This window comes from Scleropages formosus, chromosome 21, assembly GCF_900964775.1.
Source record: "Scleropages formosus chromosome 21, fSclFor1.1, whole genome shotgun sequence".
Lineage (NCBI taxonomy): Eukaryota > Metazoa > Chordata > Actinopteri > Osteoglossiformes > Osteoglossidae > Scleropages > Scleropages formosus.
This window is the reverse complement of record NC_041826.1, coordinates 11189874-11213003: the sequence shown is the minus strand read 5'-3', so window position 1 is coordinate 11213003 and position 23130 is coordinate 11189874. Positions and strand designations below refer to the sequence as shown.

The window sequence follows — 23130 nt, the reverse complement described above, 5'->3', positions numbered from 1 at the left end:
TTTTTTTCCCCTCCATTTCCTTCTAAAGGTTAATATTTTCCACTTTATTTTTAGATGCATTTGTCGTCATGCGTGGCATTTGTCATCATGCGTCACATTTACTTTTGAAGGTTGTTGCAGAAGGGAAGTGACCTGTATTTATGCAGACAGCAGACAGGGGGCAGTAAAGAGCACCGAAAAACAATTGGAGGCTTAAACAGCTTTAATACAACTCAGTGTCTACAGCTTGTGTCTGGTGTTCCTGAGTGTCGGTGATCAATAACAAGGTGAGAGATGTTGTATGTGATTTTAAGACAGATCTGCCAACAATCAGCATTTAATAGAAGTTTATGGAGATGACACGCTTTTGGTCATTTCGGATCGGGTTTAATTTCGATGTAGTTTGTTAATAAAAACATAAGATCCTAACCGGTGAATAAGTGGGAAGTCCGTACTGTTATCGTTTTGATTGTGATTTAGAAATAAAAGTGACTGGATTATGAACAAAATGAGGTACAAACAGGCTGTGGTCCAGCCTCTGTCTGTAAGGTGAGGTGCACCAAGTGTACCACCTTCATCTGTCCCCGTTCGACAGATGCCTTGAAAACGTTCGGTAACAGTATGTTGGTTTTTATCTAGGGCTAGGATTTCACAAGTAATCTCATTTCATGCTTAAAAATGAATGCAATGTGGACGCACTAGAAAATGATAAGTGTAGTTCACAAAATTGCAAAAAGTAATGGAAATTTAGACCCACAGTCCAATTTTGATCCAAGGCTCCTTGGCAGTATTTGCACGTCAGCTGACACTCTTCCAGAAGATTCCGGCAACGACTTACAGTTTACAGCATTCTGGGTGACAATATTAAAAACAACCTAATGCTGGTGCAGTACTTGGTCACTCACAAACTTCATGCTGCATGTGCCCATCTAACGCTGGGATGATATGAACTGGTCATGTCTGCTCACTGTCCCCTCCTGGCTGGCTTTCGTCAGAGGTGGACTTTGCTGCTCAGGCTCAAAAGCTGCTCTGGGACACTTCTATTCTGCCACTGGGGATGTTGTCCAGAATGGTGTCTACATCATCGGGGCGCGAAGTCTTCTCACCGCCACCGCCATTCTGATCTTCTAGTGCAAATCTTGGCTTGAAAAAGCCACGCTGTGCAGCAAAAAGAAAAAAAAAAAAAAAAAAAAAACTCTGAGGTTAGTTTCTTAGGCGTATGCAGTCTTGTAAAACAGTCAACTTAGGAAGAACGCTGTCTCCGCTCCGACCTTCACACCCTCCATGTGGCGTGATGACCTACTATAGCTTGGGTGCCAATAGTCATGTGACCAGCAGCTGCCGGCAAATGACTCTCCTGACCGCACTGTCTCTATGTCCTGCTTGATACCCATTCCCAGAATCCTCACTGAAGACACTCTTACCTTATACAAGACCACGAAAACGATGGCCAAAAGCACCAGAGCAGCAGAAACACCAACGGCGATGAGGGCAGTGGGGATGGGGGGGGTCTCCTCTAGCACCGTGTAAATCTGAGAGAGAGAGAGAAACATGCTGATGCCAGTGATGCGTATTGCGGCTATCAGAGTTTAGTTATGGCACAAAAGTCATTATCCATCTCACATCAATAACAGCTTATTAATATTTCATTTAATGAAAACTTTTTTGTTCAAAGCTTTGGGGAGGGCATTCGGTGTTGATATCAAACCCTTAAGACTTGTAGTGAGTTGAGTTCATTATGCTTTGTGCACTGGACTTCACTGCTCTCAGTAGAACTACATTTGCGTAATGCTGTGATGCTCATGGAGAAATACAGAAATATGCGTGTCCACTGCGGTTCGGGTTCTGGGGTGGTGAGCTGACAAAAACGGGCAGGGCGAATACTCACAGTTAGGCTGTGGAATGAGTCTGCGGGAAACCGGGTGTACTGCTCTTGATCGAAGGACAGGGAAGCCCAGCTGGACACATTCATTTGCCTCACCTGCACAGCAATACATCCATATATCACCCATTACCGTGGTGTTCGGTGCAGGATTACAGTGATCCAGAGCCTATCCTGGAAGCACAGGGTTTGAGGAAAGATGCACCACGGATGGGACACCAGTCCATTGAGCTGGATTCCAACTCGTATCTGAGCAGCATAGGGGTCGTGAGGAAGCAGCGCTACACCTGCTGCAGCACCACGATGCGCCAGAGGAGCACAGTGAAGCGTTAACATGCTGCTCATTTGACCCCTGTTAAAGAGCAGGATCTGGTTTCACAACCCCACACACACACAGTCTGAAACTGCTTGTGGCAAACCAGAGCCTAACCCAGTACACAGGGCACAAGGCTGGAGGGGGAGTGGACACACCCAGGACAGCATGCCAGTCTGTCACAAGGCATCCCAAGCAGGACTCGAACCCCAGACCCACCCGAGAGCAGGCCCCAGCTAAACCCGCTGCACCACCGTGCCTCCTTTTCCCAGACACAAGACTAAAATATTCTACTTCCTCAGGAACATTAAAAAGGGCTCGACAGACAGACTACAGTGTGGATGCAATAATACCGATAGTAGGGTGCAGGGAGGAAGAAGAGGAAACGGCCTTACCTTCATGGTCCCCATAACGGCCCCGGAGAAGTTGAAGGCGATTGGCTGAGTGCTGCTCAGCAGAGTGATGATGCAGCCAATATGCTGACAAAGGGTTCCAGTACAGGGCTAAAAGAAAAGTAGAGCTCTGAACATGAAATGTGCGGAAAAAAGCCCTTTATGCAACTATTTCAGCAATACTTACAAACACAGATACTCTTAAAAGGAGCTTTTCCCATATTTATCCGTGGCACTTGAGCACGAGAGGCGGAATGCAGAGGAGCAGTCAGGACTCACCTGTCCGACACCGGCGGCGATGTTGCTACGGGTACATGTTGCTCTGCTTCGATCCTGGGGATCATAGAGAGCACATAGATGTTTGCCAGTTTCCAGACACATAAAAATATCAAAAGACCAAACCTCCGCTCCTCAGAGGCCCACTTGGCTCTGAACTTACCGTCTCAGGAAGAGATATGTTCCACTGGAGGCCAGAGCCAAGGTCCACTGGCACCGTGAAGCTCAGGTTCAGCGGCACAGGTGATTCGCCAACGTTCTCCACCTGAGACAAAAAGCAAATAATAATCTTTTGCACTCATGTAGTCATATAAAGTTGTGCGACATTAGACTGACTAATGTATGCAAATTATATTTCTTTTCTGCTATTCCCTGAACAGGGGACGTGGTGGGGTGGCAGGTTTGGCCAGTGCCTGCTGTGTGGTGGGTTTGGGCTTTGAGTCCTGCTTGGGGTGCCTTGAGATGGACTGGCGTCCTGCCCTGGGTGTGTGTCCCCTCTTCAGTCTTACGCCCTGTGTTGCTGGGTTAGGCTCCGGTTTGCCACGACCTTGCTTGGGACAAGTGGTTGTAGACATAGGTTGGTTGGTTGGTATTCTCTGACCCATGGGGCCACTGGTAGTACAAGGGTTAGCGCTGCTGCCTTTGGACCCAAAGGTCACAGGTTCCATCCCCACCTCCAGCTGTAGTTCCCCTGAGCAAGATACTTACCCTAATTTACCCCAGTAAAATTACCCACATGTGTAAATAATTGTAACCTTAACACTGTAAATTGCTTTACAATGTTTGAGCAACATTGTAAGTTATTACCAATGACCATACGCTTCTTAGGCTGCATCACCAGGCCACAGTCAGCTCTTTTCCCTGCTCGTCATGCTGCTTTGCAACACTGCAGTCGCACCCTCAAGAGTGTTAAATGTTTATGTTACACTTTCTAAATACTTCCTTTATAGACACGTTCTTTTTCCAGGCGTCGGTTAAGTTAGACGACCGCCGTCCGCTCTCCTGTTTGCGGGGTCTGCGATGTCTGTAAAGTCTGACCCTACGTGCGGCTCTGCGTGCGGAAGCTCGACCGGAGGAAGCACGCCGGGAGATGCGCGGACGCCTCTCGTCACGCTCCTCCTGCACGCGTACAGTTGTCACTGCCTGCTGTTTTAATCCCGGCAGCACAGTACAGTCAGACTGCCAGAGGCAACGACAGGCAATAAGACTGGATAGTAGTTTATCGTGGACTCCATACTCCTTCTGACGGTGCCACAGAGGATTTCTGGATGTGTCGCTGTGTCTTGCCAGGGGATGGACAGTTCGCCCTGGACACAGTAGCTACAAGCACCCTAGAGAGCCTCTACAAAGTGACTGTATTTGAGTTATGTTTCACACCGATCGAAGAGGTCAGGTACAGTGAACTGGTTAGTTTGGCGTGAAAGTTCAGGTTATTTTTGTCAAATCCTTTCGGCATCAGACGCTTGTTCACACACAGAGAGAGACACAGACGGGCACACTACTGTATATAACCAATACAGACAGACAGACAGAGGAGGAGGTACCCTGTATATGTGCTCCACCAGCTTTCTGTCTGGATAGATGACGTGCTGAGTCGAGTCCCCGCTGCAACGAAAATGATCCGTGTGAAAATTCATAGCATTTATTACCACGGCAGGCCTTTGTTTCGTACAAACCGCAACGGGAAAGAGTGACTCCAGCTTGGAATGTGACCCACGCGCATTTCCACAGACGACGGCATGCGGGCACGGTGGCGCTGGCTGCTGGAAGAGCGGTTCGGTCAGGGTTAAAAGGCGCAGACCTGGCACTTACTCTTTTACAATGACGTTGATGGGAATCCTGATGGACAGGGGGCAGCTGACCGAGTTGTCGTGGAGCGTGTCGTTATTCTCGTTCGTACTGTGGGAGACGGAGGGACCAACATGGTTCGGAGTTAAGGGAGGGCCGATACGGCAGGAACGCAGAGGTGGTGATGTAACGGTGTGTCTTGGGACTTATTTTGACACAGCTGACAGTAAAAATCAACTGGGCAGAGCACATAACAGCAAAATAAATGCAAGAGCTGCTTGACCCTTGGAAGAAGTGCTTCTGTTTCACTTTCATACTCACAGCTCTCATATTTACACATCGCCAAACTCAGCTTAGAGAGAAAATCCAGAGAGGGAGCAGGCAGGTAGGATGACGACCCAGTACAGCGTTAGTTCTGGAGCGGGTTAGGTGGGTCAAATACGCAGCTTGTTACCAGGAGGTCATTAGTTCGGCTCACGGGCAGGTGACTCCGGATGCTATAAATGACGAGGAGGCGTGTGACGGCTCAGCGGCTGCTGTGCTGACCTGCTGACGGACACGTTCACCGTCATTTCCTCAGTCAGAGAGGAGGGGTCGGAAACAGACAGGTACACCAGCACCGGCACCTGCAGGAGGGGACGCTCCGCGTGAGCACTGTGTGGATATACAGTACCTACCCGTGGCCTGCAGGGAACTCCCTGCCTTTTCTTAAACGGTGGCAACTCTTGAATAAGCAATTGCTCACATTACTTTAGTTAAAATAAGCAGCCAGGGAAGTTCCCTCGTGTACACCGTGTTCTGGAATATCAAGAAGAGATTTACAGATTTTCCATCGCTTTATGCTAACGGCCTCGTCTTTCGCCACCGTCGCTAAGGTAACTGCCTGCGCTGCGAGACGTCGTGTCGGACGCAGTGCCGCGTCACGTATAGATCTCGGTTTTACGCGATGACCCACTGTGCCTTTTAATTACAGCGGGAATACAGCTACTTCTTTACACAACGCTATGTAGAGAGGGAATTCAGCACAGCCCACCCGCTGGGTGCAATAAGCAGCTGTAAGTTTACACTAAGGCATCGTAATCTTTAAGGAACATTTATGAGAGTGTGACGTGTGGATTACAATTACATCACCGTGTCGAAATACAACCCAAGCAGAAACACTTAAGTGGAAAGCAGCTCTGCTGACTAAGCGTGTTGGGAAAGTCGCTCCGATTGAGGGCAGAAGAGAACGCAGTAACTCGTCCTGCGGTCGTCAGCCAGTGACCTGCAGGCAGCCCTTTGGCGCTCTGGACCGGCCACATGGCTTGTGGCGGAATACAAATTATTTCACTTGTGACACGGCAGTTTGTGGACGGCGGTCAAAACCAAGACGGAAGATACTCACCGACGTCTCGGCCACGAGCACAGCGGAGCTGAGCTGACACACTGTGTGCGTGCGATTGCCGAGACTCCTGTCGCTGGGCGTACACCTCACTCCGACTGCCCCTGAAGACTGTGGACACGTAGTGACATCATCATCGCCAGCAAGCACATCATCACCTCTGAAAGGCGTGTGTCGCCGCCCTCCAGCAGACAGATGATGGGCGGCGCTGCCTGCGGAAGCCACCGACTGACCTTTGTGGCACGGACAAAGGACAGCGCAGACGGGAGGACCAGGGTGAGCGCCGGCCCAAAACCATCTTCTCCGTGGTTGAACACTCTCACGGGAAGGTTTACCAAGAATTCAGGACTTCTGACGACCACCAGCCTGGGATAGTGGTGGGGGGCAGGGCTGTCAGCCATAGTGTATTCAGTGTGTGTACATGTATGTATGATTACACTGAACGAGAGGGGGGCGTCCACGGGTCTTCATGAGACACGGACCTTACCTGGAGACACTGAGGGAAACCTGGAGATCAGAAACACACACCTGGTCTTCACCACACACCTGCTCTAGAAACACCTGGAGAACACACACACACACACACACACACACACACACACACACACACACACATAAGGCTTTGCCAACCCAAAGGCAGTGAGTGTGTTGCCAGTGGTGGACCAGACCGGGGGACGTGGGGCAAGGATACGGCCCTACGGTGAACACCACCGGCCTTCTGACCTTCATGGCAAAAAAGACCTGAACTGAAAGATGTTCTGACAGTGAGGTAAAAACACAGTAAATTAAGGAAAGAAACAGGTAACTGAACTATGAATAATGGTGGTGGAGGGTCCCCAATCCCTCTCTGTGACCCTGGCCCGCTGTACAGTATTTATCACACTGCATTTATCATATTTATAGTGATTTCCTCAAACCTTGTTTCTTTACACTTACATAAACTTCTAGATTTATTCATTTACCAGATGCTTTTCTCCCAAGTGATGTACAACTTAAAGTAAACAAAAGTCCATCAACAGCAGACACACAGTATGAAAAATACAGACACATAACTGTCAAAGTAGGGTTGATTTGTCCAATAAGACGTTTTTGCCGGCGCACATAACATTATATATTGAATTCTATATACATATACAATTAACAGGAAATATGTGGTAACAGATGTTGTTGGACTCATTTATGGAACTATCAGGAGATCAGGAGAGAAGTGGCTCTCAAAGAGATGAGTTCGAGACCCTTCTTGAATGTGGGGGATTCAGCAGCTCTGAGGGACAGAGGGATCTCATTCCATTGCATTGGAGCCAAAACGGGAATCTACAGACTTTCGATCTTACGCTTATTCTATTTTAATGTTGTTCTCAAGAGCTAAACGTGTCTGAAGACATATCCCCTAGAGACATTCCAGTAAAGCATTGTCTTTTCACCGACCTCGTCCTCTCAGTAGTGCTCAAAAGTGCTCTGATACACTAACTGAAGAGGTACTGAACATAGTCACACACCAAAGCACTCGCCCTACACACACATACACATTCCATGTGTTTCACTGACCGGGTAGGAGAAGGTGGTGGGGCAGTCAGGACTCAGAACGGCCTTTAGTCCTTCAGTCCCCTCGACCTCCTGCCCCTGAACCGACAAACGGCCAGTAAGAGGCACGGGACTGTAGTCGGACACACACACCTGAGGGGGGAGACACAGGGGGCAAGGAAGGACACATCCTTATTTGGCCACGACACGCTTCTAGGTGTCTGACTTTCATCATTAGTATTCTGCAAATATAAAATTATATCCACCTATAAAGCTGTGGATTTTACTGGTCAAGCACCTTGGTCAAAAGTACCACGATTCAGTAAAACCAAGGACTTAAACCAGCAACCTCTAGGTTGCAACTCTGTCATTAACAAGACACCGCTAAACACCTGGTGAATTTCCTTACACCTTGTGAGGGATACACTGAAACTGAAATTGAACAGAGACACACCGGGATGCTGATGGAGACATTGCGGCACACCCTCCCTGAGACTATTTCACTCCAGGACGAGGAGGAGAGAAGCAGACGTGCCGGCTTGGTCTTGGCATCCAGCTCCATGGACACAGACACCTGGGCCTGAAGGGGAGCTTGGGGTTCGAGACACGGACCCCAGAGACAGACACCGGTCAGGGCCAACATCTCTCAATGCAATTAAAGATCAGAATCATTGATCAGAATCTGGGCAGCTTTAACAAGCACTAACAGTATGGGTACTGACCACATGGTATAAAGGTACTACTGTAAACCCTCAGCCGTGTTACCGCATGTATAACCGCATGTTTCAGATGTTCAGGTGTTCGCTGAGCTTCGCATTCGGTCTGCAAACGTTTCCTCACCTGGCGATGAAATGTTTGCAGTCCGAATGCCAAGTTTGGTGAACACCTGAACATCCGAATCAACGACCTGAGCTACGAGCCCATCAATCTTCTCTTGCATTTCTAACATGTATAATGCACACACACACATTTTCTGAACCGCTTGTCCCATACGGGGTCGCGGGGAACCGGAGCCTACCCGGCAACACAGGGCGTAAGGTCGGAGGGGGAGGGGACACACCCAGGACGGGACGCCAGTCCGTCGCAAGGCGACTCAAGCGGGACTCGAACCCCAGACCCACTAGAGAGCAGGACCCGGTCCAACCCACTGCACCACCACGCCCCCATCACATGTATAATGCATTTGTGAAATATGAACAATATCTGCAACAACTGTTAGTTCCTCATTCAGTTCCTTAAACACAAAAACAGAACTGAAATATTGTGCTTAAATGAAGTATGATGTGCGAAGCTGTGCTGAGCAATTAAAACTAATCTGGCTCTTCTGACTGACTGCTTCAAAAACAGTGCTCCGTCCTGAGCTCCTTGAGGCCAGCCGGGGTCTCAACCACACCGCGGAGAGGACTCACTCACTCTGTATGCTTCCCGTGTGGATGCCGGTCACGGCGACGCACACCGTCGCCACGGAAACGGGCACGTGAAACCTGAGGGAGGCCGCGCAGTGGAAGAAGTGGCTCGGAAGGACCGGGGGGTCAAAGGTGACAGATGTGGCGACGCACATCACTGGATGTGATCTGGGAAGAACGGTTGTGCAGAAGAGGGTGGGATTCCGTAAGGGACACCATACGTGTATCCTACACATCCTCTACGGCCCAAGTTACCATCGAGACGGTGCATCGCACCCTGTCTCAGTACCTCAGGACAACTGCAGCAGCTCGTGACCCGATGACCAGGTCCGGCAGCCCATCGGCGCTCAGGTCCCCAGCTGAGTGCACGGACACCCCGAAATACCGGAGGTGCTGGTCCACGCTCGTACCCAGGATCCTCTGGACCGGAAGAGAGAGCAAACCATTTGTGCTCATTTCCAACTCGTTATTGAAATGTGACTTTGTGATAAACTGTAAGTGTAAAACTGTGCTTTACTGTTTCCTTTACCTTGTATTCAGCCGGTTGGAATTTAGCTGCAGAAATAATGTTCCTCCTACATCCTGAACCTACAACCTTGTGGTTCAGCCCTCTGCCAACTGCTGACTGTACAGATGTGCGAAACAGAACCACACCGATGGTACGCACACTGATGTAACTCACCTGACTATATTCGCTGTGGAGGCCCCCCGAACGTCCCAAGAAGATGTAAACGCTCCCCCTGCCTCCGACCTCCAGCGGCGCCCCCACAGCCACCTCGGGGAAGCCGTCCCCGTTGAGGTCAGGTACGGGAGACACGGCCGCCCCGAAGCGGCCCATCTCGGCGCCTGGGACACCGCGCAGGAACAGGGGGCAGCTGATGTTCACCTGGGGCGGAGAGAGGTGGTCAGAGTGTGTGTGTGTGAGAGAAGTAGAGAATGTGGCTAAAGCCAAAACTGGTATCCATTATGTTTAAGTAAACTGGGAATTCTGCGGTGTCACTGGGCTCTCCGAGTGACCCCACTGCTGGCAAGGACTCACCCCAGCCTCCACGGGGCAGATGCGGACCTCCCCGCCGACTCCCTTGCCATGGTACTCGGGGGCCCCGACAAGCAACAGGTGAGTGCGAGATCCGTGTCCCGAGACATCCAGCGCACAGAGCTCTGCCCCGAAGTAGGACCCCAGCTGGACAGGACAAAGGAAATTGCCATCTTTCTGTAATTCAGTGTTTACCTGTTGCCTCTGCTTGCGTGTGTCCCGCTCTGGAGAAAATCTGACCACTCTGCTTATTAAAAGAATCATAAATATTTATTAACAGACTCTTTTCTCCACAGCAGGTTATAGTGATTGTTTGTTACACTGATCTACCAATTATTTACTTGACCAAAGAATGTTTTCATTTCCCTCCTTCTCCTGCGCACCCCCCTCATACCCACCCCCCGTGGGATGGTGTGTTTCTCTGGTGTGCTTTTTCAGTACCTGCATCCCACGTATCCTGTGAGTGATGGTCCAGGTGTGGTTCTGGCTTTGCCACTGGAAGCCCAACACCAGGCCTGTGTGGAGGTACCTTGGAGCCCCGGCAAAGTATACCGTGGTACCGTCCACCTGAGCCACTGCCACAGAGTACCCTGTAGGCACACACACGCACACGGGCTAATGGGGGACACATTAAACTGACATTTATGAGACACTTCTCTCCAAAGTGACTGGAGCTCAGGACAAGGACACACATTTATGAAAGCTCAGTTAGTATGTCCAACACCAATGTTTTTGCCCTGAGCACGTCACATGCATACATACAGTACTGTGCAAAAGTTTTAGGCACTTGGGGGGAAAAGCTGTAAAGTGAGAATGATCCCAAAAATAATGCTCTTACAACTGCTTATCCCTAGTGGGGTCGCAGCGGGTTTGGCTGGGTCCCGCTTTCTGGTGGGTCTGGGGTTTGAGTCCTGCTTGGGGTGCCTTACGATGGACTGGCGTCCTGTCCTGGGAATGTCCCCTCCCTTTCCAGCTTTGTGCCCTGTGTTGCTGGGTTAGGCTCTGGCTTGCCGCGACCCCGCTTGGGACAAGCAGTTTCAGACTCTGTGTGTGTGTGTACTTACTTTCTTTAACGACATACAAAACCCTTACTGTAATGCTGTAACTATGTCTCCTGAGCCTTTGTACAAAGCTCTGCGTCACTGTGTGACAATGGTGCTCTATAAAAATGCAATTAAATTCAATTCAATTCAATTCAATGTATTGAGGGGGTGCGGTGGCACAGTCGGTTTGACCTGGTCCTGCTCTACGGTGAGTCTGGGGTTCAAGTCCCACTGGGGGTGCCTTGTGACAGACAGGCATCCCATCCTGGGTTTGTCCCCTCCCCCTCCAGCCCCTCACCCTCTGCTGCCGGGTTAGGCTCCAGCTCCCCACAACCCTGTTTGGGAAGAGCGGCTCAGCCAGTGTGTGTGAATTGCATTGAACTGCAGGGAACTAAATTGTATTGAAACACAGAGGTGTTGGTGACAGATGGTGCTGGACTCATTTATTCAGCGTTTAAGAGATCAGGAGAGAACTAGGTCTGGAAGAAATAGGTTTGAGCCCCTTCTTTAAATACTGAAGAGATTCAGCAGCTCTAAGGGACACAGGGAGCTCTTTCCACCACATCGGGGCTGAAACTGAGAACCTACAGACTTTTGATTTTAAACCTCTCGAGTGTAAAACCTCCAAGCAGCCCAATGTGGAAAAGAACAGGAGGGTTGCAGTGACTGATCAGGTTCTGTATGTAATGGGCTGCAAATCATTAGGCCATCTAGTACGCTGTGGTATAATGAATTTACCGCAGTACACCATGCTGAATCCAGAAAAGAATGTCACAGTAAGAGAGACACGACTGCAGCAGGATGTTATGTTCGACGCTTCTTTCACACCGTGTCGGCACAGGCGTCACTAAAAGCCGCGTGGTCACGAGCTATCTGTGGTCACACCTTCCTGCATACAACTCCTCGAACCCTCAAGACTGATATGTACGCGTGAGGGGCAACCTGGTGCTGCTGAGAAACGAGACAGCTCGTGAGTACAGCAACGGGCACAGCGAAAACGCTAACCACAAATAAAAGATCGCTCATCTTCACACACCCATGGAGACACATCGTCCTCGGTGTTAATCTATGAAGACTACGCACCCGCACCCTGAACCGGTTTTCTCATACTTCTCACTGCATTTTCTTTACTATTAATAGCTGCAAAATCAATATTTTAATCTATGTACTGCTCCTCCTCATCTTTCTTCGCCGATCTCCTGCACCTTCATATTTATTCATTTAGCAGGCGCTTTTCCCTGAAGTGACTTCCGACAAATTCTATGTAGTGTTATGAGCCCACACACCTTATTCACCAAGGTGACTTACACTGCTAGTACTGTACACTATTTACAATGGGTCACTCATCCATACATCAGTGGAACACACTCTCTCTCTGCCACTCACACATGATGGGTGAACCTGAATCTCTCTGGATTGTGGGAGGGAACCAGAGCACCCAGAGGAAACCCATGCAAAACACAGGGCAAACATGGAAACTCCACACAGACTGAGCGGGGATTGAACCCACTTCCTCTCGCACCAACCAGGCACTGAGACAGCAGTACTACTTGAGCTACAGTGCTACTCATTGTGCCACCCCTGTCCATGTCATGTTCAGCACTGTGGTCACAGCCTGCAAAAGAGCCAAAGCATTCAAACCCTAATACCTAGAGGACCTGACCTGACCAGTCCCTACAGCCCAGCTAGAGCACTGTGCTCCTCCACCTCTGCCTGCTTAGTGGCCCTACACTCGTGTCTGTTGGTTCTCAGCTTCGGCTCCAATATGGTGGCGATCTCCCTCCATCCCTCAAAGCTGCTGAATCCCTCCCACATTCAAGAATTGTCTCACAATGCATCTGCTTCAGACTCGCATCACACCATCTGTCTCCACCACCTCTGTGCTTCCAGTGAACTCTACAAGCAAACCCTCTGTTACATGATGTTGCATGCAGTGACTGAAATCTGACAAGGTTTGTGTGTCTCGTGAAGTGATTTTGTTTTACTCCGAGTTGCTGTAACGTAAAGCACCTGATAAATGAATAAGTCTAAAAGTAGCATTAAGTTATTTAACCAAAACACAGAATCATGTTCTTTTGAATGTCCTTAAAGCAGAAACTCCAGGTTACCAGGTCACACCCTTAACTGCCATGCTACCTGCCAGTGAACCCGAGTCAGTGACTCCATCCTTACTGTTGACCCAAGTAACAATTAGTGAGAGTAAATAAAGTTACTAGTTAATAGTTGTACACTATTTGTGACATAGCACTCATAAAATACGTGTCTAAAATACAGTTGCGCATTTTGACTGTGCTTCACTGCGAGACAGACTGTAAGCTCACCAAGGTAAGAGTCTTTCATGTCGGTTTCTTGGGCGGAGGCATTGATGAAGGAACCATTTGCCCCAGGCATCATCTCCACAATGCCCCCTGACCATTCATATGCCCCCACGGTGCCAAACAGGGTCGTCTCCTGCCCAACAGGGAAAATTGGTGGGGGGGGGGGTCAACATTCGAGCATCAATGGGAGTTTCTAACAGAGCCAACAGGTCTCAGATCACGTGACCACTTCACCACCCCGGCGTCATGGTGGTGGTCTATCCTGCGGCTTATGTGTCACCGTGGCGACAGTAAGGGATGGAAACAAGCAGCAGTACTGACCTGGACGAGAGCTGTGCTGAACCCCCCCTGAGACAACTCCAGCTGAAAAGTGGTGAAGTTGGACTGGCCAGTACCTGGGGGGAAATGGGACAGGTGACGGGGGTCATCTCGGGACACAGAGTGCCACTTTTTGCCACTGCCGGGGTGTACGTGAAAGCAGACGCGTGCAGCCCTACCTTCGATGGCGAAGATCTTCTCACTCAGCTGCTTCTGGATGGAGCTGAGGGCATCGAAGCTTTCTGTTTCAAACACATCCCTGGGTGAGGAAGCGATTACCTCCAGCTCCTGGCGGGAGTACTGCTTCCCCACCTGGGGACAATGAGCATGAGGAGGGTGATGGAACGAGGCTGTGGTGCACCTTAACACGGATGCAGCCCGAGCCCCAGCTCAAAGCACCGTTACCCCAATGGCGTATCGGGTCACGCCCATCTGCTCCGCCAGCGGTATCACTCTGTCGAATGTCTCTTTGGGGTCGTTGGAGTGGCCATCAGTGATCACCACCAGTAGCTTCTTGGAATTAGGCCTCATCCCCTTCTCTTCAACCATCATGTCCTCACTAAGGGGAGGGGCCAGTGGAGGTGGGCGGGGCACAGACAGACAAGAGGAGATGGAAACGCTTTGTATGAAATAGCTTTGGCAACAAAACACATCTTTCTTTGAACACAGGAATTGAAAAAGAGTGGAAGTGGCACCACTGGGGGAGAGAGAGAGAGAGAGGGAGGAGGGGGGGGGGGGAGAGAGAATCCCTTTAAGGTTCCATCATCTAATGTGTGGTCTCTCACAGGACAAAGCGGATGGCGGATGGCGTGTGTGTTTGTCCCCGTGTTTGTTGCACGTTATGGAGCAGATTCTCAGGGTTCCTGTCCTCAGCAAAGTTCTCAAAGTGGAAGACAGCATGAGCGATGGTGGAGTATTTTGCCACGGCAACCTGAGAGAGAAACAGAAAGAGAGAGAGATGGATGGATCTATCTATCTATATACCATTGAGAGAAGGACTCAAGCACACGAGCAGCTCAATTCTAGGTGTTCCATGAGGTGGAAGTGATTGCTGCAGCTCACTCACCTGCAACCGGGGATTGGTGAACATCCCCACGATGTTCTTGATGAATGAGATCATGGTCTCAAAATCTTTTCTGCTGATGCTCTGAGAGTCATCGAACAGGATGACGGCATCAAGCCCGAAGTCACGGCACTCTGCAGGGGGTAAAGGCAAGACCACGAGCAAGTGCAGCCCCGAAGAGTGTTAGCCAAGTGCCTACAGCTGTTTCATTCTGCTCAAAGGAATCAGGTTCAAGTCCCTCCTCCTGCTGCAGTGCCCTTAATAAAAATACTTACCCAGAACTGATACAGCAGAAATTACCATGGTGTATAAATGTGGAAATCACAGTAAATTTGATGATCTAACAGTAAGTTGGGTAAAAACAACAAATAAACACATCAGCTAAAAACTACTAGAAGTAGCAGTAGTAGCAGTAGGACTAGTATAAGTACTATGAGTAGTAGATTTGTTAGTAGTGCAGGTCCACAGCCCCTAACCCGAAACCCTTCGGACTGCTTCTTTCAGAATTCAGAATATTCCGGATTTCAGAAAGGTAATGTGATGTTTATACTGTATAGTACATAACCCTCCCAGCAGGGCCTGGAGTAGCAGCCCGCAATCAAACACAGTATCGTTTCTGCTACAAAATGTATGGATATTCCCACTAAGGTCGATAAATAAAGTCTACAAATAATATTACAGTTTATTCATGCAGTAATGAAGCGGTAAATGAAACAGTGGGATAAATAGTGACCATAAACACTCCAGTGAATCAGTAAAATGTGACACATACAGGTTGAAACTGAGCTAAACACCTGTACATGTATCTCTATCTGGCTGCTTGAGCATCTTTGAGAAGAGGGAACGTCAGCATTTCCGTCGCTTTGGCACCAAATTGAGGAAAAGAAAACTCAGGTCGGATTGCGGTTAAGGGACTGTGGCCTTGCGGTATAAGTGGAACAGGTGGGGAATGTGGCACGGCGACACAAGGTGTGATAGGGCACCTTGGAAGGCAGGCCTCTGCTTCTGTAGGATGGCAAACTGCGGGTCCAGCTCCACACACAGCCCGTTGAGATGCCGGAAACTCTGGCAGTCGTGTTTTAAATGGGGTCCACACACCTGGGGGGGGGGGAGTTGCCAGGTGAGCCTGTCCTTCTCTCCACGCTGACTCACCTGCAGCACTCATGAGCACCCTAACATATGAACTAAACTTCTAAAACGGGCAGCTGGTAGTGTAATGATTAGAGCTGCTGCCTCTATACCAAAAGGTTACAGGTTTAAATCCCACCTTCAGCTGTAGTGTCTTTGAACAAGATACTTACCCAAAATTGCTCTGGTTCAATAAATGGGTAAATAATTGTAAGTAACTTAGCAGTGTAAGTTGCTTTGGAGAAAAGTGTCAGAGAAATCAATAAATGTAAGTTCTACACAACAGATACCACATGAATCCAAGGGTCCACAACATCACTGTGTCTCCAAGAAGCTGGTTCCACCAGGACAAGCACCTGAACCTGAGAAGACACTTAGAGGACCTCTGTGTGTCACTATTATTGTTGTCCATTTGACATGTGTTGGGTCAGTACCCTAAACTGTTCCAGTAAAAACACACAGTTGTTTAAATGGGTAAATAATTGCAAGTCATTTTGGAGAAAAGTGTACAATGTTTGTCACATTATACATGATGTAAAAACCAGGACATGAAAGCATTGGTCCGGGGTGTCTGATCCCAGGTTCCAGGCTGAGCTGGTTTGCTTGTAGTTTGATTAAATTTTTTCCCTGTATTTCATCAAGATTATTGGAGAAGTAAAACACTAAAACCTGCAGCTTTCAGCTCTAATAATAAAGGAGAGAAGAAATCAAGAGCAGAACTAGCAAATGTCAAAAGAAAACCTGCAACTGTGCTTCAGAAAAGGTACTTGAAATGCTTTTGAAAAATGTAATTATATATTTATTTGAACTTTAGTATGAAAAATTTCAATTTGTATTCACAGTGACTCATACACGGGGTGACGTGGTGGTGCTGTGGGTATGGCTGGCATCCGCTGTGTAGCAGGTCTGGGGTTCGAACCCTGCTTGAGGTGCCCTGTGGCGGACTGGTGTCCCATCTAGGGTGTGTCCCCTGCGCCCTGCGTTGCCGGGTAGGCTCCGGCTCGCTGTGACCTCGCTCAGGTCAAGTGGTTATTGACATTGGTTGGTTGGCATTCACACGTCACCTTCGGCCTCCGCTGAGAAACACGCGCATGCGGAGTATATAGCCTTATGGTGGTGGACATGAATTTGAGTACAAGTGTCACAAGAATCATCTGCTTGTGAAACCCTGAAGTGCTAAACAGGAAGCGTATGTGGAAATTTAAAGTTCCCCAAATCCACAGCGAAAGAGCTACAGCAAAAAGTCCCCAACAGGCAGTTAATACAAAAGTTCACTATGTCTTTTATTAGTCCAATAATAATTCCCAGAATCCAATTATCCAGCTATGGGTGGCACAGTGGTGCAGTGGGTAGAGCTGGTGTCTCACAGCACTTGGATGGTGCGATTGGGTGCCGGTTCGATCCCTGCTCAGCCTGCGGGGTATTTGCATGTTCCACCCATGTTTGTGTGGGTTTTCTCCAGGGGCTCTGGTTTCCTCCCACAGTACAAAGGTGAGTTTCAGATGAACTCCAAACCAACTGCTGTGTGCGTAAGTGTGTCCGTTACATCGCTCTGCTGTACGGCAGTGTGAACAATTGGACGTAATTTACTGTATGTAACAATGCAAGTCACCTTGACTAAAGATGTTAACATGATAAATATTAGTTAATAATCACTGTTAACACTGCACAGAGTTCATTGGAAGTCACTTTGGAGAAAAGCATCTGCTATATAAATAAATGTAAATTGTGCATTACTTTGCAGAAAAAGTGAACTTGTTAAATGACTAAATGCAGTCAGGTTATGACATTATGAGTTCCGCTCCACATTACCCAAGAACACAGTAAAAGCCCCGGTTCAATCAATTTGTATCTCGCACCCTGGAACGTGTGCAGTGTCACCGAGCTCCACCTTCTCGCAGTGAAATTTTCCGCAGAAACAATGAGAAGTGTCGATATTAAGAAGGAAGTGAGATCGTAAAGTAAAAAGGAAAGAAACTGCAACCAGAATGAAAATGACAAAACAACTGCCGTTTTGAAAACAGACTAGAGGTGTTCATGCCCGACGTAGCGCACCTCCCGCTTTTGAAAAGCTGCTTTTCTGTCCCTAATAATATCAGATTAATTATAACTCACGTATGTTGCAACTTGCATGCAGACAGGTGGCTCTCAGCATTTTAAAAAGCAAAGATAAAATGGGGAAAAAGACAAACCTCCCAGCAAAGACTGATCTAATGAAATATGCTGAACGTAACACACGTTTGTCATAGCAGCTGCCTTCATTATGGGCTACATGAGCTGTGAAGGTTGGTACCGCAGTAACATGGTGTAAAGCTACTCACCACTGCCTTGCGAGCGTCACAGGTGAGCGACAACCCCAGGGCCGTCCCAGCAGCCCCTGCAGCAGAACGGAGGGTCACACTGGTAGGAAGCCACGCTCATTTTAACGCACTTGACCATTCTGGGTGAGTAAATGAACTTGTCGTTTCAGTTTCTGGTGGCAATAAGGTGGCACAGCAGGTAGTGCTGGTGCTTCACAGCTCCTGGGCCGCAGGTTTGGATGTGGGTTCAAATACGACTGAGTGTGCGTGTGGCGTTTGCTTGTTCTCCCTGCGCTTGTTTCAGTCTCCTCAAGATGCTCTGGTTTCCTCCCACAGTCCACAGACCTGTGTTTCTTGGGAACCAGTCACTCTAAACTGCCCACTCTGTGTGTGTAGGATTGAGATGTTCTGTAAATGGTCATTAGTGGATGTTCATTTGAGCATTCTGGAAAAAAAATCGTTCAAGAAAAACATATTCCCCCTTACTGCTGGGCACCATTTTTAAATAAAGTCAGAAAATCAAGACTCGAAATAACTGATTTTAAACAACAAAAACACTGGTCATTTTTCTTTTACGTATGTCCAGTATTTATTTATTTTTTTTAACTCAGACGAATTTAACTTGTAAATGTCATTAGTCGCCCATGAAGATAACATTGCTGGCAATGTGTCTGCCTTTAATTACAGGATACACGAATACAGGAAATGGGAAGTGGTCTGGAATTCTGCTAGGCAGCGGAAACTAGGCGGAAACACCCGGAAGAGCCTCCCCTCCCCTAAAGGCCTGGTGGAAGGGTTACTATATTCCGTTGAGAAACACGTGGAAGCAAACTTTTCACACAGAAGATCTGACCATCAGAGCAAAGTTTACATGCAGGAAATGTTCCCTGCATCTCAGCATCACATTTTTAAAAGCAGACATGAAGAGTCCTTATGGGACTGCCTGTGATGTCAGGTAAAACAGGGTACCTTCAACGGACAGAAAGTCACACTGGCCGCTACGGTAGGAGCACCGGTAGATCCCACCTGTCGCATTGCTGAAGAGGGGGGCCGTGACCAGCAGCCTGGGAAGGGGGGGAGGGGGACACGGATGAGAGACGGAGGAGAGAAAGGGGTGAGCGACACACAACACCAGCATCACGACCAGGGTGCAAAAAGAAAGATTCAATGAGAGTTCAGCATTCAGTGTTATCATAATTATCATAAGGACTGAACGATTACCACTACTGTTGTTGTTAATAATAATAATAATAATAATAATAATAATATTAGTGATCAATGCATGAGGTTCTTACATTGAATTGCATGAGTTTTTTCATTGATAAGCAACACGGAGAGGCAGCAAAAGGTTTGAGGGAAACAGACAGAGTGTCTCTGGGGGGTCTCACTGAACCTCAGTGACGTGGAATGACCTGATGCCCGGATACTCAAATTATTCCTGACATTTATGCTTATTGTGGGAAAATAATCTCAACAACAACTTTAATAAGAATGTATCCCTTAATTAGTTTCTCTTCAATTCTTTAAATTTTTCTTCTATGGCCACAGACTTATTTTTTCCACTTCTGTGTTATTTATATTATGTTTTGTAAGAACACACACACACACACACACACACACACACACACACACACACAGTTCTACCCTGTGATGAGTTGGTACACTGTCCCTGTCCAGGGTGTATCCCCACTATCCTGGTGCCCTGTGCCTCCAGGATAGGCTCCAGGTAACCCTGACTTGGAGTAGCAGCTACTGACAGCAAGTGCTTTGGAGAAAGTGTCAGAGAAATCAATAAACGTAAATCCTACACAACCAAATACCACATGAATCCGAGGGTCCACAACATCACTGTGTCTCCACAGAAGCTGGTTCCACCAGGACAAACACCTGAACCTGAGACGACACTTAGAGGACCTCTGTGTGTCACTATTATTGTTGTCCATTTGACGCGTGTTGGGTCGGTACCCAGGGTTCATGGTCCCGAAGGCACAGGGAAGGACACCCACGCATGTTTCGCCCCAGGTGTGTCCCAGCATCGGCAGCACTCACGTGTCGCTGGCCGTGGCTCCAAAGTGACAGACGCGGTGTCCAAAGTAGGAGTTCTCCTCGCCGCCGAACACCCTGGGCTTCTCGGTATCCACACTGAAGCACAGCGTCTGGGGCTGGTCTGAGGTGACAGAAGAGCATGGCATCATGGGAAAGGGATATCAGACCCAGTGTCACAAAGGACAAGAGGAACACACACAGTGGTGCAAATTAGAAAGAAAGTTGGGGAAAAGTGGTGAAATGGGGTTTTCTACAAGTAACAGGAGCAGATTTACACACCTCCGCACCCTTTGGAAACAACCCAGAAAGTGTTCTCTAGAAATGATGAGGCTATTATTATTATTATTATTATTATTATATTCCTCTCAATCAAGTATTTCAGCTGATGGATTCAGATCTCAAGGAGAGACCAAAGAAAGCGACTGAAGCACTTTGTGCAGGATGTGAGCAGTTCCCTTCAATGCCATCTTCTCAACTTCTGATACAGTATTATTGTATAATGTGTTATTACCGCATTATTGTATGATCTCAGCTTTGTGTGCTTCATTATTAGACCATTTATCTGACACTTTTCTCCAAGGCGACCTCATACAGTCTGAGGTACAGTCTAAGGTTTGTACACTGGGATACATACACTGATTTACCCATTTCTACAGCAGGGTATTTTTTACTGTATCACCAGTTAATGCTAAGTACATTGATCAGAGGTTCCACAGCAGGGGCGGCATTCGAACCCGGGTTCAGTTACAAGAGGACAACTCTAAGCACTGCCACCTGTGGCCCTGCGACCAATTCAATTGTCAGAGAATTATTTTTTTATACGCTGAAAACAATTACAGATTAGGAACGTAAATCCCAAATCGCCATTTAGTCACAATAATAATAATAATAATAATAATAATGAGTAAATGCTGATCGAATCAGCGACATTACTTAGACCCTTAGAGAAGACCAATGGTAAAAAATTAAACGGCGCGAGCTGCAACGACGTAGCAGATCGTGTTAAGAAATCGAGTGCACGCGCACATGATTAATTGTCGCTCTTTTCACACACGCTGCTCCACCTGTAGAGACTTACTTTGCAGAAAGGCGATGAGACTCACGAGCTGCAGTATTTCCACTGTGCTTCGCTGCATTTTTACTGCTCTCCGTGACTCCGGCGCCCACAGGACCCCGCATTACTGTCAGCCGCTGTAGGAGTGTGGGCGCGCGCCGAATGGTTAAGGGATCCGGTGGGCGTGGCGACACAGCGGACGGTTCAGCGAAAGTTCTGTGCGATGACGATGAATGACTCGCGGTCGGCGAGCGGTGACGAACGAGGCTGATGATCGGAGGAGCTCATGTGTAACGTAATGATGCACAGCCACTCATGGGTCACTTCCCCACCTCATTTACTGTTATATTTACACCTATCGGACTTATCTCCTCTTAAAACGGGTGGCGGTGAGGGGGCACTGCAGAACTGAACACCAATTTATCCCTTTAAACCGCAGGGTGATTTGTGCCGCATTAGTTCAGGGTAGGTGCAGCGCGGCGGCATTCGAGTACCCTAAGTACTACGCCACCTACTGCCCCACAGAGGGACAAGGACATCAAGTGTAACTATAAAAATGCCGCACAGACCAGAAACCATCTTATTCCTGTCTTTTTCTCTTCTGATGTCTCAGTTCCCACAAGATCTGAAGAAGAAGCACAGATACCGTGATGAGGCGCTTACTGTTCTTTAACTACTCTCCTAGTTTGTAGGTGGCATCATTACACCAACTGGAAGGATGTGACCCCCCCCACAGGTACTACTATAAAGCGTGTGCTGAATCTCAACTCATGAGCTGCATGTGTGTGTGTGTGTGTGTGTTTGTGTTTGTGTTTGTGGGCTGGTGCTGGGCGGGCTCTTCTCTGAAAGTGGAAGTGGTGGTTGAGTTGCCCAAGGATGGTTAGCGCAGCACCGTGGGAAACCAGCTCGTGGCTCCCGGTGAGAGTGTCACTCCATGAGCCAGTGCATCAAGTGCAGTGCAGTCACAGAGGTTGCTGGTTTGAGTCCCAGAAAATGACCTGCTGTCGCAGCCTTGGGATATATCTGTAAAGTTCCAGTGCTCTCACATGGTGGTCAGCTGGGTGGGGCTCTGGTGAAGGGCAGCAGGTCTCCCAGATCAAGAAGTGCAAAACAAAAAAGCATTCTTTGATAAGACAACACATAAAGAGGGTGTGGGCCCTTTAAGGCCAAAGATCTTACATTTATTCATTTAGCCAATATGTTTCTCCACAGCAACTTACAATGTTAAAGTACATACAATTATTTACCCTTTCATACAGCTCAGTAATTTTACTCAAGCAATTTTTTAGGGTAAGTACCTTGCTCAAGGGTATTACAGCTGGAGATTGAACCTGTGACCTTTGGGCCCAAAGGAAACAGTTCTAACCGCTATGCTACCAGCTGTTAGCAAAACTAAACTGCCCATTAAACTGACTAAAAGAGCACTTAGACCAGGATGGGGAGGGCACCAGGGAACTGCTCATCAAGTTTGTCCCTGCCCGATACTACAGCTCCACTGCCCACCAGCTCACACCTTGAACCCAGGTCTAAGCAACCCCTTGGGAGTGGGGCCTGCTACAGGTCACTCCTGGAGGAGTGGCCAAATGAAGCTGCTGCACTGCGCTGGTGTTGGGTTGGATGCCGAGTGAATGCAGCACACGGTGAAAGGACCAGCCGCCATCCCACCAGATGAGCAGTGCTCATACTGTCTGTATTTACCTCTGTACAGGTTGTACTTTGCTCCACCCCCATCTTTTGCTGGCCACACCCCCTTCCCTGCCCTCTCTTAGAAAAACCCACAAAACATACTGCTGGTGCTCGTGGATTTTTAACTCCATTGCGTTGGGGAGGCCTAGGTAGGTGTCCACAACCCAGACATTCTGTGTACAACGGCGCCCTCCTGT

General features: G+C 48.3%; 1 protein-coding gene across 1 annotated transcript; it reads right to left on the bottom strand.

Moving 5' to 3' along the window:
• Positions 1-44: 44 nt before the first annotated feature.
• LOC108918780 (integrin alpha-X-like) lies at positions 45-21381 on the bottom strand. Its single transcript, XM_018726311.2, has 30 exons — positions 21272-21381; positions 20197-20314; positions 19117-19211; positions 18169-18224; positions 15703-15817; positions 14723-14853; positions 14442-14587; positions 14062-14215; positions 13836-13968; positions 13660-13733; positions 13342-13471; positions 10419-10567; positions 9981-10124; positions 9624-9827; positions 9231-9361; positions 8949-9109; positions 7990-8126; positions 7560-7688; positions 6499-6572; positions 6245-6377; positions 6015-6122; positions 5177-5256; positions 4655-4741; positions 4387-4447; positions 3006-3107; positions 2846-2899; positions 2570-2677; positions 1868-1960; positions 1404-1511; positions 45-1137 (listed from the first exon to the last, which is right to left on the bottom strand). Exons 1-30 carry the CDS (start codon positions 21327-21329, stop codon positions 997-999), a joined length of 3414 nt encoding a protein of 1137 aa, XP_018581827.2. The 5' UTR covers positions 21330-21381; the 3' UTR covers positions 45-996.
• Between the last annotated feature and the right edge of the window lie 1749 nt (positions 21382-23130).

Bases quoted from the DNA above. Each gene is read 5' to 3' on its own strand.
- LOC108918780 (XM_018726311.2), bottom strand. From the start codon at position 21,329: ATGCAGCGAAGCACAGTGGAAATACTGCAGCTCGTGAGTCTCATCGCC. The intron at 5,257-6,014 runs GTGAGTATCTTC...CCCCTCCTGCAG, and splicing joins TGCTCGTGGCCGAGACGTCG to GTGCCGGTGCTGGTGTACCT. The intron at 3,108-4,386 runs GTACCTCCTCCT...TTTTTGTCTCAG, and splicing joins TGGTGGAGCACATATACAGG to GTGGAGAACGTTGGCGAATC.